Below are 18,338 nucleotides of genomic sequence, written 5' to 3'. Positions count from 1 at the left end.
TACCTCCACCCCCTGACCGGTGGTTTTGAAAAAGTCCGGAGACATGTGGGATCTTTCTTGAGCGATTACCCACAGGGGGGGGGGGGGGGGCGTCTATCGACCTATCACGAGGCCCTGTCTATAGTTGCCAGAAAATCTGCCTTACTACTCCGAAAGATTACATATTGCAGAGCTGGAGATATCCGCGTAGTTATCTGTACATGTACAGCATGGTTTCGAGGTCATGCATGTTTTCGGCATTGTTTCAATTTGATGTCCAATAGATGAAGATACTGTTTCCAGATTCAAGACACTCTGAAAATTGAAGATTGAGAAGAAAATTCCCAAGTCAATATCGTCTACTCCGTTCCAATTCATCAATCCCCTACTTTGGTCTTTCGATCCTCAACCTCGACCCTCACATGACATACCCTCCCTACATGTACTTGCACAGATTTTGAGATACATCACACCCAACTACCGTGACAGACAATCTGCAGGGGTGGGGGGGGAGGGGGAGGCAAGGATTCGAAAACCACCACCGCACGAATGCATACGTCAAGAGACACATCCTCGGAACTCACTCAGGGCAGAGCTTGTATATGCTTCTGTTTCTGTATCTCATGTACTCCATGCATTCAATGGATATGACTATTACGCAGTAATACTTGATACTCGACTGTAGAGATGAGATGGTGGAATGTTCCGTCATACCTTTCTTCAATAATATCGAGTGTTGCTCTCTCTCCCTCTTCAACTCCGTACATGTACGAGTACGTCTTTACATCAGAAGAGAAAAGAAGAAGGAATGAGTGAGACGTGGCGCAGTTTGCCGTCCTACCTATAGACTATGCCGCAAATATATATATATATACTCAAGTATTACTATAACATGCAGCATCATCATTTATGCCGTCATCGGCCAAGAGAGAGAAGGAGTCTTCCCATACAGGATGGCGACATGACAGGAGAGAGGTTACTGATCATTGTACGATGCGGATACGAGTTCGAGTATCCGAGTTCGAGAACACAAGCAATACCACCTGCGTCGTAACATATTCCTTCCCGTCGAACCCTTGTCCTGGGCCACAGACCCATTCATCGTATGAGGACCGGACCTGGGTTGTACTCGTAGGTGAACCTGGTAGGCTGGTAATAATAATATCATAAAGATACTCTGTATATAATACGGCTCTTACTCAATGTCGGGTGGAATTTCCCGCCCGGCCACTTTCAGCAGTCTACTCCACTGAACCGCTGGACCGCTGAGCCGCTGAACCGCTAATATTTGACCGAAACGGCTGGCATATCAAACCACTGACACTGACAATAACGGCACTCAGGCTAGCGGCCGCCCCTCTCCTCTCTACCCTTCATCGGTACATCATCATTATTCAACAACCCCCCCCCCCTTCCCTCCTCCGCCTCGGTAATATGGAGCGGCCATCATCTGCACAGATATATCTGGTCAGTCTCAGCCAAAGGCGAAATCAGATGCTTTAACGCATACACCATTCTACCTTTTTTTTCCCCTTCTCTTCTTTCCCGCTTCTTCCTCTTCTTCTTATCGCATTGCAGCACAGGACTGCCGGTCCCCTGTACACGCCACGAGTGTATATATGTACTGCTAGTAGTACTCGATAGCACTCGGTAGTGCTCGGTAGTAATACTTGGTAATAGTACTATACAAGTACTGCTATTATCATCATGTAGGACTGTCAAGTCGAGTCAATGATTTCATCGTGCCGTCCCGAAAAAAGTCCCGTACAATTCAAGCTTCGGAGACAAGGTTCTCATATCACCTGGGTGCACAGAAGAGCGCACCCATCTCTGTCTGTGCACCTCCACGTGTCAGCTGTCCGACGGCAGCGCCCTCGTTTCAACAGGTCAAAAGTCAGTGAACCACAGTGTTGGGGGGACTAACTGTAAGGTCCAGTGAGCAGGGGGGGTTGGAGGAGGGGGGTGTGTGTTTCGACCTTTTGGGCGTGTCGTTAGCCTTGGCTGCGCGAGCTATGTTGTACGAGTACATGACTGTAGGGCTGAAAGACCAGGCAGGAGCCGTCCTTGACTCCTCCCTTGGCCTCGCACCGTCGCATCTGTCCGTTGCATCTGTCTCCTGATCGTATGCCGCGGCCCATAGCCCACGTCCCATCTATTCTGCCTCCTGTCTTGTTCCCGACGTCGTACTCGGACAGCCGTGCAGGCGACAGTCCTTCAGGGTACCGCTCCATGATCACTGCACGGGATGCCCGTGCAGAGAGGGAAAAAAGAGCGGCAATCGTTTACCATTCGTATGATGAGAAATCAGCCCTCTCGGCAAGACCGCACGCCTTGGGGATATACTACGGCGCGGCGTGCAGTCGTGAGCCAAGGCAGGTGTGGCCGCCAGGTTGAGTCACCCGGCACTGGCATGTCTCTGTCCCCGTCCCCGAACCACCTGCATGTACGAGCGGCGCGAGACTGCGGATGTGGTCATGGCGGTGCATGCGTGCAGACTGGCGGGAGCGGTTAATCTGCAGAAGATGAATAGGAGGAGGGGTGGGAGGACTCTTGGGGGCCGTCGTACCTACCGCGAGGGTAACCACGCAGGCCAGGAAATGCCAGCAAATGTCGTTTCATCAAGAGAAGGGGGGAGGGAGAGAAGGCTTGTGTTTTGGGCGTGCGCATCACGCTGCTCATCGTCTGCACGTCTGCCCTTCGACGCTCTCGGGAGCGGAAAGACAAGAAGAATGACAGGAAGAACAAGAGATGTGGCACCAGCGGGGGGCATGGACGGGGACAGAGGGCGGCAACACACATACATAAGTCGTCGAGGGCTGTAAATGGGTGGTAGTGTTTGCCATCTTGGTTGGTGGTGGGCACAGAGAAATCGAACAGGGTTCCTGGGTGGCTAAAAAAACTTGTTCGTAGGCCCCGCCACTTTTTGGTGCGGGAGCAGAGTTTGGCAGGTGAAATGGCGGGAAATGGCGAGGACAGAGACCCTGGCATGGCGGTACAGGGGTGGTGAAAGGAGGGGGGGGAATGCACCGCCCGACCAGGACGCACCAGGGCGACCAGTCACGGTGAGAAGCGAGATCCAGGCGGGGAGCGAGGCGGAGTTCAGCAGCCACCAAGGAGGGTGGGGTGTGTGTCGACAAGACGGAGAGACAGTCGTGAGAGAGATTAGGAGATGAAGGAAGGACAGTAGATTACATCATACGTGACATGGAGACAGACAGCCAAGATGGAGAGAGGCGTAGAAACCAAAGAGGGCAACAAGTTGATGATCAAGAGCACAACGCAGCAAGACCCAGAGAAGAAGAAAGTACGAGTATGGTCTAGGGAAGGAAGAAACCAACCAGCCAACCAACCAACCACAAGCCAGAGGACACGCGATGCAGAAAAGACGGCAGGAGCTACGAGATCAGGCCGACAGCATCTGGAAGGAGCGACCGCTGCCAAGCCGTCTGTCTCGACACACAACGCACGTCGAGACAGAATATTGCCAGAAAAGAAGGATGCCCACCGAGCATTACCGGCATTGCGAGCCGGATTCTACCCAGCCAGATCCCTCACCATCGCCTCCAGTCTCCGAACCACGCCCCGAGAGACGCGCAGAACTGCAACCAAGATGATTCGATGGCTGCCTAGAGAAATCCAGCCCATCTCCACTGCCTCCCCTCCCGAACCAACGCGAGTCCCTCGATGGAGGCGCGGCATCCCACTCCTTCCAGCAGGCGCGGCGCTGCCTTGTACTCGTACCGGTTGATGGCGTATCTCCAATGATGTGGATCGGCGTCTGTACCTGTACGAGCCGTCTCGTACGCAAAGAGGGGGGGGGATAGGAAAGATCAAGGCGCCATTCGCATCAAGCACCGTGGTGACGGCAGACTTAGCCTCGCCAGCTGTGCTGCCTCAACTTGCGTCTGTGCCCGCGCCGGTTTCATGATACGATTCTGACCGAATGCAACAACGGACCAGACCCCACCACCCACGAGCGTCTAACCGAGCAGGACGAGTGTGTGCGCCGTGCAGGAATTAGCAGGAATGCTTGACACCACCACGAGGTACGAGTAGACCATCAAGATGCACATGACGAGAAAGAGAGAGAGAGACTCAAAGATGGACCAGAGGTTAACGGCTCTCGTACGAGCCGAGCGAATGCCGGGAGCAGAGTAATACGGGGGGACGGCGATGCGATACGGTACGGTACAATGACATGCCATGCCATGCCATGGTCTTCTCTACGAGTACGAGTAGCTTCATCGTACGAGTACAGACTACTGTTATTCAGACCAAGCCATCGATTCTGTCCCGTTCCGGCTGTCGTCGATTACTATTATTACAGCTGCTACTACTACTACTGCTACTACTGCTACTACTGCTACTACTGCTACTACTGCTACTACTGCTACTACTGCTACTACTACTGCTACTACTACTACTGCTACTACTACTACTGCTACTTATTACTATTACTACCCCCACCCCTACGGCGGTTCAACAGCCAATCCGATCAAATTAAAGATAAATAAATAAAGATAAACGCACCTCGATCCTTCCCAACCTTGAAGCAAGGAAACATACCAGACCTGCATTCGCGCACGCCGTCTGCTTAGCTCCTCCGGCTGTACCAAAGACGTTCGAGGAGAGAGAAGAAGCGCGGTAGCCTGTGGCAAAAAGCTGCCAAGGAGAAAGAGGGCAGGCTAAGGCTGAGACGGACAGCAGGTCGTAATACTGAGCAACATCAACCCCGATTGAGATGGCCGGCATCTTTTTTTTCCCCCTCTCTGCCAACGCACATCACTAACATTACATATTACGGAGTAAAAGATATATACACACAAGACTCACTCACGCATACACATACTCACACATATTCACACATGACTCCTCTCGGAACTTGATCTTCCTCTTCTCCTTATCTCCGGCAAATCCTCCTGTTCAAGCACCTTCTCGCCTCCCCCCCCCCAGACCCAAGTTGGCATCGGGTTACAGGGTACTGCTAGCGCACCATACCAACAACCCCCCCCCCTTTCCAAAAAAGGTCTGTTTTTTTTTTTTTTTTTTTAATCGTTTTCGATTGGGTGGGAAATGAATGGAAACCGGGTACAGACAGGAAACAGCACAGCATTGGCTCAAGAACGAGAAGCATGGGTCATGAGTCATGGGTCATGGGGAAGAGGGGTGGGTGACTGGGGGGAGGAGGCCAGGCGAGGCGAGCAGTTGCGTGGCGTCTATGCAAGCCAAGCGACGCCCGGCATATGGAACGATGGAACGTATTGCATGGACTGTCGTTGAGCCTGTACGTATATACGTACTCGCACTAGTACGGCTGCTGCTGCTACTGGTGCTGCTAGAGTCTAGTATCGACAGAGGTTGGGATTTGCAAGTTGATTCATTTACCGGGGGGGAGGGGAAGAGGTATAGAGTAAGTTGGGGAACGGTAACGGTACCGGTTATCGACGAATAACTTGACTAGTCAAGTCGGATTTCAGAGCTGTGGGGCAAGAGTAGTAGTAGTAGTAGTAATAGTAGTAATAGTAGTAATAGTAGTAATAGTAGCAACGGTAGCAATGGTAGTAATGGCAGTAGTAGTAGTGGCAGTAGTAACTCCGTACACGTATAGTACAGATAACCTGACACGCCTGCCTCCCCTAGGTCTACGAGTACACGTATCTTTATTACAACCAAGCGAGTCCCCATCTGACCGATACAAGGGGGAGGGGGGGGGAGGGAGAGAGGGAGAAAGAAAGACGCTTTCTTCGAATACCCGAGTCCTTGTGAAGTTGTAAAAGGATCAAGTATTGCCGATGGGATGGGGAACGGAAGATGCGCGGGGGTTATGGACAGGTTTCACTCCTGTTAGTCGTAATAATGATGATACTATTCTCTCCTGTTGAAGAAGAATTTAAAAAAAAAAAAAAAAGGGGGGGGGGGGGGGGGGGGGGGGGGGGCTTTGGTGTGACAGGCAACACGACGGCATCGATGCAGGGTTTCGGCAATATCCATGGTGATGATGGATGACCCTCGTCCGGCGATTTCCTAATGCGGGTCGGTCGTACCTCTCTCTCTCTCTCTCTCTCTTGGAGCGAATTCCCCTCTCAACCAACAATTTGAATGATCCTCACGGCCCCCCAAATTGGTACAGGGCTGTAACACTTGGAAAGTTTCAATTTCAAGGAGGGTGGTATTCCAATCTCCCTCCCCCCAAAAAAAAATAAGAATGAAAAAATAAAAAATTGAAAAAATGAAAAAAAATAAAAAATAAAAAATAAAAAAACATGACCATGTGTTGGCTTTACTGGGCAGGAGGGGGGGGGGGGGGGGGGGGCAGGTAGGTTCAGGGAAGACTGATTAGCGCGCGCCATTTGGTTTGACATTTTTGAATATATATACGAGTATACAGATATATATATATTATATATATATAATCTGTATATCTATTCGTTGTTCTGGTTCTCCATATATTATTTGGGTAGCCTCCGATACCCCTGTTTTCTTCGGGATACATGTATACATGCTGCTGGTAATATGTAATCCGTACTCGCAGTTTAATTAGTATTAATACTACTTCCTTGGGTTGAATTCCCTACAGGTTTGTATCCGTATCCGTAGCGACTATCGACTATTTTCTTCATGAGAGAGACGAGGAATTTAGCCCGGACTGCGGATTTACGGGATTGAGAGGGGATTAAACCCGTCGGAGGGTCAGCTGACCACTTACAAGTCTATGAATACGAGTGGTGAAGTCGGAGTTAGGTTTCGTTGTAGTTGTTTCCTGCGTTACATGTCCGGTCCTTCCCTGCAAGTAAGCAATAGTTGTCAGGTGTCTTCTTGGTTGTGATGGAGTAACGTGACTTGCCGATCGTATGGGAATGGGAGGAGAAGGAAGAAGGGGAAAAAAAAAAAAATACTATAAAATTGAAATTAGATTCTAAAAAGAAAGAGGGGGGGGGAAGAAGAGGAAAGAAAGAGGCCATTGACTTACTATACTAGAGAATCGGGTTTGGCATTACCCAAACTCTTAAAACCCGTACGCTGACGCAAACCCCGTATACAATCTCTGAGAGAGAGAGAGAGAGATAATGATACTACGAGTATAGACTAGTTTAGTACACCCGGTACCCCGTACATGGTATCATCACATACTCGTAGTATATCACTTGGCGCAGGATAACCGGACTTTGTGAAAATGTCCACCTCGTCCGCCGCCCCCCTTCTCCTCGTGGGGTCCGACTCCTCAGCGGCCCTAGGGGAACCCCCCTCCCCCCTCACCCCTTTAGCCAAGACCCAAGAGTGACCGACTATCGGTTGGTTGTACGAGCACCCGTGCTCCCATGCTATTGGTAAAATATATATAAAAATTAAAAACTAAAAAAATTAAAGACTAATTTTTTTTTTTAAAAAAAAAAAACTTTGGTTCCCAGACGGAAGAGGCTTTTCCGGAAACACAGCCTAACCGGCGGCCGGCACCTGGCCATTGTTGCTGGGGCTCGTCTGTGTAATATAATAGAGAGAGAGAGAGAGTACCATTACCCGTTATAATCCATCTCGGCAGTCGGGGAAAATCTTGATGGGAAAGTGCCGATGACTGACACTGTCCTGAATCAATTCTCTTCACCTTTTTCCCCCCTCCTCGATTGCGTACAGTCTACAGTCTCTCTCTCTCTCTCTCTCTCCTCTTGACCTAATCTTCCAATTCATCTCCGTTACCTCTCTTATATATATATATATATATATGCATGTATAGATGATATACTGCTCGTCCTCACCATACAATCCCAGAATGACAATCCACACCTAGTATTATTCACCACGTGTACATGTCCTGCAGGCTTTAACCGCCCATCCCACACACACACGCACCTCATGAGAACAGGAAACCCCCCCCCCCCCCCCCCCCCCCCCCCCCCTCCCCCTCAACTCTGTTTTGCGGCCAAGAGGTAAGATTCCTCTCTCTCCATCTCTCTCCATCTCTTCCCCCCCCCCCTTTCAACGATCTCTACCCTTAATTAGTGATGGATGGTACATGATACATGCACCTCTTCGGATTGGATTATTGTATGTGTTATGTGTCCCCCCTCAACCCTCCTCCTCCTCCTCCTCACCAGGGCATGATGGCCCATCCATCCAACATGTTCCTGAGTTGGACCCTGTCGTCGTCATCGTCACGAACCTTTCTTTTTTCTCTCTTTCATTTTTCATTTTTCATTTTTTTTTATTTTTTTATTTTTTTTTCATTTTTCATTTTTTTTCCAATGGCCTCAAATCTCTGCCCTGATATCTTGGTCCTCAGATTGGGGAGTGGGTGTGCGTTGTCTCAAAGATGCCTTTCCCTAGTGAGTCATACCGGTTTCTACTTGGTTTCGGAAGAGGAGCATTAATCATCATCTGCCATCTTGATGACTTTGGCATCTTACAAATTCTACGCGAAAACCTTATTCCAATTCATATTACCCTATACTTCTATCCTGAGAGCGACGTAGATGGGTTTCTTCATCTTTATATCATGATGGTATACCTTTCAAGTGTATATATATATATATATATATATTATGTGTGTGTGTGTGTGTGTACTGTACTCGTACAATATTCGCAACAGCCCATAAGGACAACCTCAGTAGAAAGAACCTCCTCTACATCCAGCGAATCCTACAATTACAAGGACACAGACTATTCATACGCATCAAAGCAATGTATTGACCAGTTACTATTCCCTACCACTTCCTATTCCCCCAACGCCACGATGATCTAACAAGAGAAAGGAATAGAATTTTTTCTTAAACTCCCCCCCCCCCAGAAAAAAAAACAGAAGAGAAAAAAAGAAAAGAAAAAAAAAAGCTCCTTGATATCATGACTCCTACAAAATCTCTCTCTGTTTTTCTTCTTTCTTCTTCTTCCTCTAACCACACCGAGCCACCACATACCCCCTTCATCTTTTACACCAAGGCCATGCAGTTGAATCACCAGCAAAAAAAAAAAAAACCCAGTAATTCACACCTTATACAAGACCTTTCCATCTTGACCTTGACCTGATCCTCGAACCCTCCGTTTCCCTTTCAAACCGACCTCCTCAACCCGCCCAAACCAAAACAATGCAAAGGAAGAAAAGAGTCAAGATAACAAAAGTCGGGAAAGAAGGAAGAAGAAAGAAGAAGAAAGGAAAACAAAAAAAGGAGGAGAAATAACCAGAGATTCATCCATCCTTTCTCCTCTCCACATGCCATGCTTCCCATCGTATAAATGCCACGTACATATAGTATCATGCTCTAAAAAAAAAAGAAAGACAACACCCTAGCGATTGGTAAGGAGATTGCAGACTCTCCTTCTCCGAAGCTCCAGATATGAATACCACGATAAGATAGAAAAGAAAAAAAGAAAAGAGAAAAAAAACTCAACAACGCCGGAAGTGAAAAGGGGGAAGACGAGTGGTTCGGAGGGTACACAGGTTCTCTCTCGTGAACCTTGGTTTCTTCCGAGATTCGAGTAGAAAGCTCCATCGGTGTCCGGGGATCTTGACTACAGCACCCGACGATCAACCGAGTCATCCCATCCAAAACACCCATCCCACAGTGGGAACTGGCTTGTTCAGGTTCACCGGTTTTGATCAGCCATGGCGGCTCCCTATGCTTCGCCGAGCAAAGCACGGGTACATGTCCCAGAGAGGAGAAGGAAAGCCTGCTAGAAACCCAAAACGCCACGCCGGTCCAGTACCATGTGCGTAAAGAAAAAAACAAGCATCGATGTACGTCCCGCTTTCCCGCCTTTTTCCGTTCCCTTTTCCCTTGTTTCCCATAGTGTCACAATGAAATCAGACCAAGACGTCCTCCCAGAGCCTGATCAGACCGGGGGGGAGAGGGAGTGGGAGGACGGAAACGGCCCATGCCTGATATCTCGTGGGCCGAGATAACATTCCTCTCCCTTGCATACCCTCCCGACGAGCTTCTTCTGGGAGTACCTCTTCTCTTGCTGCCGTCGTTGTCCTCTCGACCGTCCCGCAGGCTGCCGCTCCCTGTATCGGATTCTACATGCTGGCCATGCCTGCAGAGTTGGGCTCGACGACATTGTCCGAGAGGTTGATGAGGAGCTGGGCGAGGCATCGCTTGGTGGCGGCGTCATCTCGGAGGACGGAGGAGAAGGTTGCGTCGCGGAGAGGTTCGGGCAGGCACTGACGAAGTGCTTCGCGAGCACGAGCATTGTCGCTGAGTCTGTTTTTGGTTTAGTTTGTCGTTCGTTAGAATCACGTTTCTTGTCCTCAAAGTATCGCCGTCTCGTGACTGCGACGTCTCGTGACTCAGAAAACCCTTGACCGCAATGGCCTCGACTGCAGATATCCGGCGACGTGACTAACCTGAGAAAACACCTGACAACGTGCTTAAGGAGGCGGGCCGTCTGCGACTCGACGAGCTGGGTGACCATGTTGCTGAGGACGGTGCCGACGGCGTAGAAGCGCTCGTAGGTGGCGCAGATGTAGTTGAGGCCGTTGTCGTCGAGGAGGATCTTCTGCACGATGAAGATGGCCACCGTCTTGCTAAGCTCGGAGCCCGTCTCCATGATGCGGAGGCAGAGGGGGATGATTTCGGTGGTGAGCAGGAAGTTGATGACCTCGGACGAGTCGTTCTTGACCAGAGCGCCGATGACGCCGAGACTGGTGAGGCGGAGGTACTCGAAAGGCCGAGACTTGGACGTCGTGTTGAGGAAGGGATAGAGGAAGAGGGGGATGTGGGCTGTTTGATTCTCTCAGTCAGATCGATGCTCCCCAACCAAAGACCGTCCTCCCTCTCTTCCCGACGACAACGTGGAGGGAGAGGACAGGAGGAAACAAGCATACCGTGGAGAAACAAGGTCCTGGTCTCGTTGTGCGACGCGACGCACTGCAAGAGGGCCAGGGCATTGCAGACGCGGTTCGATGCGGCAGCCGTCAGCTGCGACGGGCTGAGAAGTGTGTAGACGGAGATGATCTCCTGAAGGAGTGAGGTCATGACACCTGTCATCAGTCAGCTACAAGTCGCCGCAGCACCAGACCGGCATATGAAAATTCCCAAAAGAGAGAAGGAGCCATCACATCAGTGAAGGGAGAGAAAGGGACCCACCAAACGAATGCCACAGAATGAGCGCTAACTCAGGAACCTGCTCCCTCTTCTTACTGAGTTCGAGCAGAGCCGCCTCACGCGTATTCTCATTGAGCAGATCGGCAATGTAAGCCATGGTACGACGGTTCTCTTCGGACACGGTATCGACCGAGGCCACCTGCTGCTGCTGCTGCTGCTGCTGCTGCTGCTGCTGCTGCTGCTGGGATTGCGGAGGCGGGGGGGGCGGACCACCGCCACCATCCTGAGCGTGTGCACCGAGGGCAGCCATGCGGTTATAGTGCTGCTGCTGAGCATGTTGTTGCTGCTGCTGGGCGTGATGGCCACTGTGCTGCTGTTGCTGCTGCTGCTGCTGCTGCTGCTGCTGCATCCATGGTGAATCTGCCTGTTGCGGGGCGGCAAATTGGTGATGATGCCCGTACATGTGTGCCGAGGGCATCATTTTGGCGGCCAATGTATTCTGACGATGCATGCACCTGTCCTTCTGTTCAAGTTTCGACTTTCGACTTTCGCAACAAGTATTCTTCTTTCTTCCTTTTTTTTTTTTTCAAAAAAAATATTTTTCTGTACACAGCCTCGATCTTTCCCCCGGTCGTAGACCGACTGACGTAGCGGAACCGTGGAAGTATTCGTATGTCTTCTTCGATGTAATCGTCTTCTGTTCGGAAAGATATGTACTCGGGATTTCTCGTTTTCGGTCGACGCGCTATTCTGTATCGCTTGCGACAGAAATAACAACCCTGCAAGATGCGAGGAGATTGGGGAGGATCGAGAGAGGTAGTAGGTCGGACAAACAAACAAGCACACACACACACACAAACACACAAAAGGAATGTAGGTAGATGGATACTAGTCTGATCAGGTCCAAATGAATGTGAGGAGAGGAAGAAGAAGTGGGGTTCGTCACAGTGTAATAACCAGGGTGTTTTGGGGGGGGAGGGGGGGGGGAGAGGAACCAAAAAAATAGAAAGTGAGGGAGAGATGAGAGAGAGATGAGAGAGAGAGATGTCAGATGTACTGTTTGCCGTTGCGCAGAACCAGACCACAAGGGTTTCGATCAAATTGATGTTGGGGGGTGGGGGGAGGCGGGAGGCAAAGGGAATGTGAGGGAGAGGAAGGGAAAAGGGAAGTCCGAAGGTATGACAATTGCCGCTAAAAGGGCCCAACCGGTGCGCTGCGCTCTTTCGCGAGGGAGAGCTGAGGTGGTAGTGATGCTGACTGTGCATCTGAGCCAATCATGATGCGTTTCTTCCCCCCTTCTCACCACTCTCTATACGGAGTACGGAGATTTATTATTATGTTGTAATATTATTTTCATCACTCTGTAATCTGTACAGATTATATATTGTCAAGACCCTGTATATATAATATAGAATACTCTCATCACTGTATATTGATCATCATACTCTCATCACTCTCTAATCCTACCCCGTATGCACATTCTATATTCTCACCACTCACCGACATTATCGTCACTTTATATATCACCACTTCACATACACATCAATCGATATACGTCAGTCATCATATGTCAACAGGAAATCTACTGGTAGATGGAACAGACACACACAAAGGAAATATAAAAGGGGGGGGGATAAATAAAGCAACACCGTGCTTGTATAGGATATTATTTAAATGTTTATATGCCTACTTTTGTTTACCACTATCCATTTCTTTTCACACATCCCCTCTCGAAAGAGGCACAAGAATAAATAAAAAAGATGAAACAAACGGAGCACGAGAGAGAGAGAGAGAGAGAGAGAGAGAGAGAGTAGAACTAGTAAGCAACTTGTCGCCCAAGAGAGAAACAGACAAATGGAAAAATCAGAAAGCGCAGAGACGAGAAAGAAATAAAAAAGAGACAATTCCTGTGTTGCAGGAGAAGAAGATACATCATAGAGTCCAGAACGTATAGGCCGCTCTCCCGTCGTGACCGGACTACAACCTCAACTCCCTGAGTATATGATCCGCCATATTCTTATACTGCCACGTGTTCCCGGCCATGCGCTTGAACTGGATCCCATGCAGCGACAGGAGCGGAACCTTGACGATGAAGATCTCAAACTCGAGCACCATGCTGTCTCCCAGGTCCGCCTGCACCTGCGTGCTGGTCTCTCCGGGGGCACGACGCGTCCCACCCGTGTTCCTGCGCGGGATGCTGTCCACTGACGCGTCAGAGTTGGAGTAGCTCCTGTCCCTGTCCCTGTCCCTGTCCCTGTCCCTGTCCTGGTCGTGCCGTTGCTCCGCCGTCATCGATGGCCGCATAGGGGTGCGAGGCGTCGTCGGTGACCTCTCGGGCTGCTCATCGCGGTCGCGGTCGTCGCCGCGACGGAGGCCGCCCAGGCTGAACCGCGGCTTGCCACCCGGCGTCGCTGACGTCGGGCTCATCATCGATCCCGACTGCTGGTCCAGCGATTGGTAGGGGGACGGCTGTTGCTGCTGCTGCGCCTTGCCGAGGTCGATGCTGGGCGCGTGTCGGCAGCTGAAGCCACCCTTGATCTCGTCGTACTCGACGCTGAGCTGCTTGAGCACCCGCTTGATGTCCGCCCTGATGGCCGGCACAGACTTGCCTGACGTTGTCGACACGCTGAACAGGCCCTTGAGGAAGACGGGCTTGGCCAGCTCCGAGCTGTCCAGCCGCTCCGACGACGGTCCGCTCTGCTCCAGCTCCGGGTCCGTCTCCTCCACAACGTTGGCGTCGTTGACCGCCGCCGCCTCCTCGAGCCTCTGCCGGCGCTGCTGGATGCTCTCGCGGCGCGCGTGACCGAGAGACTTGGCCCTCATCGACACGGACCGCGTGTGCCCGTGCCCCGTCGACCGCCCGTGGGTTGCCTGCTCCGCCGCCGCTATCGACTGTTCGGAGTTATCGGGCAGAGGTGGCTCCTTGGACAGGCGCGTAGACTGGTGGCGCCGCACATCGGCCGAGTTGACGCTCGTCGACCTGCCCAGGCCGCTGCCCCTGCGCGAGTCCCTGGGGCCGCCCGACGACTGGGGAGGGCTCAGCAGCTCTCGGTGATGCGGCTGGCTGCTTCCGGACCGGAGAGGCGACTGCTCGGTGCCGTCCCGCTCGCGCCGCCCGCGCCGCACACTGAAGCTCTTCCTCGGAGTCAGCGCAGCGTTGCCGGGCGGCGTGTGGACCTGCACCACGGGAGGGTGTGACCGGTCCCTCTCGACGCGCTCGGGGTCCCTGCGCTTGCGCGTGCTGAACCGCCGTAGGAGACCTGCAGCAGCACCCTCCTTCTTGTCGGACCTGGGCTCGGGAGGAGCCAGGTGACCTCCCTTGATGTTCTCCGGGGCGTCCTCCTCGCCGTGGGTGCGGGCGCGAGGGCGGGTGCGCCCACCGGTGGGCTTCTCGCCCGGCATCTCGTAGGCTGCCGAGTTGGTGAGAGCCGAGGGAGGCGGTGCCAACTTGGGCATGATCTCGGCGTCCCTCTCTTTCTGGCGCTCGCGTTCGCGATCACGATCACGATCACGATCACGCTCACGCTCACGCTCACGCTCACGTTCACGCTCACGCTCACGCTCCTTCTCCCTCTCCTTCTCGCGTGCCACTGCAGTCGGGGGCGGCACCACGTCTGTGCGCTCACGCTCCTGCTTCTCCCTGACCAAGTAGTAGATGGAGAGGAGTGGGTTGAAGGCGTTCATGGGGTCGGTGCCCAGCTGGAGCGCCTCGGAGCTGGGCATCGTCAAGGTGTCCCGGCTGTTCTGCGAGCTCCTCCGCTTGTAGAAGTCGAGGCCGAAGCCGCGCTTCTTCTCGGCCTCCTTGGCAGGCTGAGGGGCCTCCCTCTCGCGCAGGTACAGCCTGATGGCGCGCTGGTAATCGTCGGACTCAACGGTGCGGAGGAGCTGGGCACGTATCGTCTCCGGGGAGCCGAAGTTGAACCCCTGCATGGCATGGATGACCTCGGGCTCCAGGGGAGGTATCAGAGGCTCGCGAACAGGGAGGTAGTTGTCAGGAGGGCCGTTGAAACCTTTCGTCATCCACGGGTGGAACATGACCTCTTGCATGGTGGCTCGTTGCTTGGGATCGGTGACGAGCATTCGCGATATGAGATGCTTGCATTCTGCAGAGGGGTAAGCATTGGGATATGCAGCAGTGGGCTGACGAGGCCTTGGGATGCAGGTCCTCGGGATGGAAGCCCCCTGATTAGGAGATGCGGAAATAGGGGAAACATACCACTCGAGACCCAGCTAGGATAGACCACGATGCCCTTCTTGATCTTGGCGTGGAGGGCGGGCATATTCTGATCGTCAAAGGGTACCCTGCCGCAGACGAGGACGTAGAGGACGATTCCAAAAGACCAGACATCGACCTCGGGGCCCGTGTACGCCCTGGCCTGCAGGAGCTCGGGTGCGGCAAAGTAGAGGCTGCCGCAGAAGGTCTTGAGGTGTCCCCGGGGTGCGAAGAGGTTGCTGAGGCCAAAGTCGATGATCTTGATATCACCATTCTTACTGATGAGAATGTTCTCAATCTTGAGGTCGCGGTGGACGATGCTGTTGCGGTGGCAGTAGTCGAGGGCGCTGGCAATCTGGCGCGAGAACTTGCGGGCCTGCTTCTCCTTGAGCTTGCCGTGGGAGATGATGTAGTCGAGCATCTGGCCACCGTTGACGTATTCGAAGAGCATGTACCAGTGGTAGTTTGTGCGAACCACGTCGCGGAGGCCGCAGATGTGGGGGTGATTGAGGAGGGTGACGATGGCGGCCTCGCGCGAGGTGCGAATCTCCTTGGAGTTGTCGGCCCTCTCCTTGTCGGCGCGGCTCAGGTGGCCGTCGTCGGTGGAGCCACGAGGGATGATTTTGCAGGCGACCTAGAGCAGTAGAACGGTCAGAAGGCACTCTGGCAAAACAAACCCAGAAGAAGAGGGGTGAGAGGAGGGAGAGGGATGGATGGACAAGGGGAAAGGGGCTGAACAACGTACCTGCTCGCCACTCTCTTCTTTTCTCGCCAGCTTGACCTTGCCCATGCTACCAGCACCGATTGTCTTGCCCAGAATCCATTTTCCCGACTGTGTAGGGATGGTAGTCCTGGATTTCGACTGCTTGGGGGACGAATGCTGGTTGGCATCGGCAGCTGAAGGAGCGGGAGGGGGGACGTTGGCAGTACCAGGGCCGGCAGCAGGGCCGGCTGCGTCACCACGGTCTGCAGAAGGCATGTCGGATCGATGTTGGTGCCTCTGCTGGCTCTGGCTACGGTGGTGGGTGTCGGGACGGCTAGACGATTGGCTCCGATGATGACCAGCAGCGTGAGGGTTGGCGCTGCTGGTGCGGCTGCTCGTCCGTCTGTGGGGTCGGGAGGCGACGGGGGAACCGTCGGAGGGTTGTTGGGGGGGCGCGGACGAGGACGAGGGGGGCGGAGGACCCCTGACGGGGATCTGACGATCGCGGCTGGTGTCGCGCCTGCTGCTGGAGGAGTGGTGGCGGGCTACGTGGGCGGTGCCCGAAGCATAGTCGTTGGCGTCGTCGTCGGGGTAGTCGTGGCGTGCAGCAGCAGCAGCAGCAGCAGCAGCAGCAGCAGCCGAAGTAGAAGAGACGCGACTGTGGTGGTGGGCAGAACGGTAGTTGGAGTCGTCGTCCCCGGCGGCGGCGTTATCACGTGTAGACGGCTGCTGGTAATCGTAGTCGTAGTGGTAGCGATGGGGGGCGTTATTGTTGGAGGAGGAGAGAGCGGTGGCGTTGGGCGTCGATGGAAGGGGAGGGGGTCTGGCAGACGATGAGTAGGACCGGGATGATGATGGAGCGGTGCGTCGCGAGGTGGAGGCCGATGACGAGCCGTGCTGGTTTGGCTGGGCGTCTGAGTTGGCAGCAGCGGTGGTCATGACGGACGGACGGCAATAAAACCGGCCGGACGGTCTTGCTCGCCAGCAAAGGGCGAGAAAGAGAAAGGGGTGGGGTGTGGATGAGGGGGGACGTGATGTGTGGTTCCTCTCTCTCTCTCTCTCTTCCTCTTTCTCGGTGCTTATTGCTCGACGAATTCTGTAGATTTACCGGGAGGGGCGAGATGGGGGGGGGAGACGAGGGAGGGGTGTGCTGTCACTGGGTGTATGTATCTCGTTGGGTGGGTATCGAATCAGAGCGGTGACGAAGGGGGAGAAAAACGACATAGGAACAGTTACAGAGCAATGGAGGCCCTGCCCGCGAATGATGACGAAATGGTGGTTGGGGTCTGTATCTGAGATAGCCCGATATCTTGAAGGGGACAAGCACAAATGAGCAGGATGGCGAGAAGGAAGAGGAGGGTAAGAGAGGAAATGTGATGAGCTGGGGGCCCCGGACGCGGTGGCTGGAAAGGCGAATGGTGATGAGCGGCGCAAGGCAAAAATAGAGTAGAGGGGGGAGGTGCTAGGAATAGTAGAGTCCAGCAGACTGCAGCAGTACATAATCTGTACATGTACTCCGTATTATAGCAACTATCATCACTACGGGGTAATAATACCGCCAGTGCACTGGATGTATTGCTAGACTGTAGCGGTGCATACCTACTGGAGATGGAGGGATCTAGGGGCCAGGCTCAGCGGATAGACTCCAGGTCATCAGTACAGGGAAGGAGGGGCTCAGCAGAGATGGTGCCAGAGTGCTAGACGGCTCCCCTACGGGCCACTCTACACCACCTATACGAATAGGTAGTGTAGGTGCTAACGCTGTGCTACTCCGCAAGCAGGTGTGATGGGATAACAAACAGACCAACAGGCCTTGTGTGCCCTGTTCTCCTTTCTTTTGCCTGGAGATGGTCGATTGCATGTACCTATCCTGCATGTACGCGACTCTGTGCTGCTTCATGCATCGGGCATTGACAGGAGCTGAGAGCCCGGCCAACTCCCAGCCCATCGTGAATGGGTGGCCTGCAGGTATTCTAGTGGACCGCTGCTGTCCATTCAGGCTTTACCAGATAGACCACCTCACGATGCAGCAGCTTAACCCACCCCCATATCAAAAGGGGGAGAGGGAATCTCTCCTGTTTAATCTAAACACGAGAGATTACCGCATAAGACCAAACGAGAGAAGGAACGAGACTAGGGTAAACAAAGATATTAGATTTTCATTGCATGCCGGCTTCCTTACACTCGCTGCTCTAGGCCCTCCTCGATCCACCTCCGTTTGCGCTCGGAACAGGCCCGTACGCCTGTGCTACCGCTAACTACCGCTGATGGACTACTGCTAAGTGCTGCTGCTAGCCACTATTAGCGCTCTACTGCCCGCTAGTCCACTTATGTGTACAGCTTCAGTCTCTCTTCCTCTGATGTTTGCCATCATCGTCCTTCCATTACGCGTCACGGGTCCTTGCATGTA

At 53.0% G+C, this 18,338-nt stretch overlaps 2 protein-coding genes across 2 annotated transcripts; both read right to left on the bottom strand.

The window, feature by feature from the left end:
- Positions 1–9,985: 9,985 nt before the first annotated feature.
- Positions 9,986–11,493, bottom strand: GMORB2_7731 (CCR4-NOT transcription complex subunit 9; the record flags this gene model as incomplete). The annotated part of the gene is made up of 4 exons (XM_035469696.1): positions 9,986–10,169; positions 10,313–10,688; positions 10,793–10,948; positions 11,055–11,493. The coding sequence occupies 4 exons, from the start codon at positions 11,491–11,493 to the stop codon at positions 9,986–9,988; spliced, it is 1,155 nt and encodes a 384-aa protein (XP_035320790.1).
- Positions 11,494–12,989: 1,496 nt separating this feature from the next.
- GMORB2_7730 (serine/threonine protein kinase KIN1/2) lies at positions 12,990–17,152 on the bottom strand (the record flags this gene model as incomplete). The annotated part of the gene is made up of 4 exons (XM_035469695.1): positions 12,990–15,115; positions 15,229–15,859; positions 15,971–16,834; positions 17,132–17,152. 4 exons carry the CDS (start codon positions 17,150–17,152, stop codon positions 12,990–12,992), a joined length of 3,642 nt encoding a protein of 1,213 aa, XP_035320789.1.
- Between the last annotated feature and the right edge of the window lie 1,186 nt (positions 17,153–18,338).

This window comes from Geosmithia morbida (genome assembly GCF_012550715.1).
Source record: "Geosmithia morbida isolate 1262 chromosome Unknown scaffold_9, whole genome shotgun sequence".
Taxonomy (NCBI): Eukaryota; Fungi; Ascomycota; class Sordariomycetes; order Hypocreales; family Bionectriaceae; genus Geosmithia; species Geosmithia morbida.
This window is presented reverse-complemented; position numbering and strand designations above follow the sequence as displayed.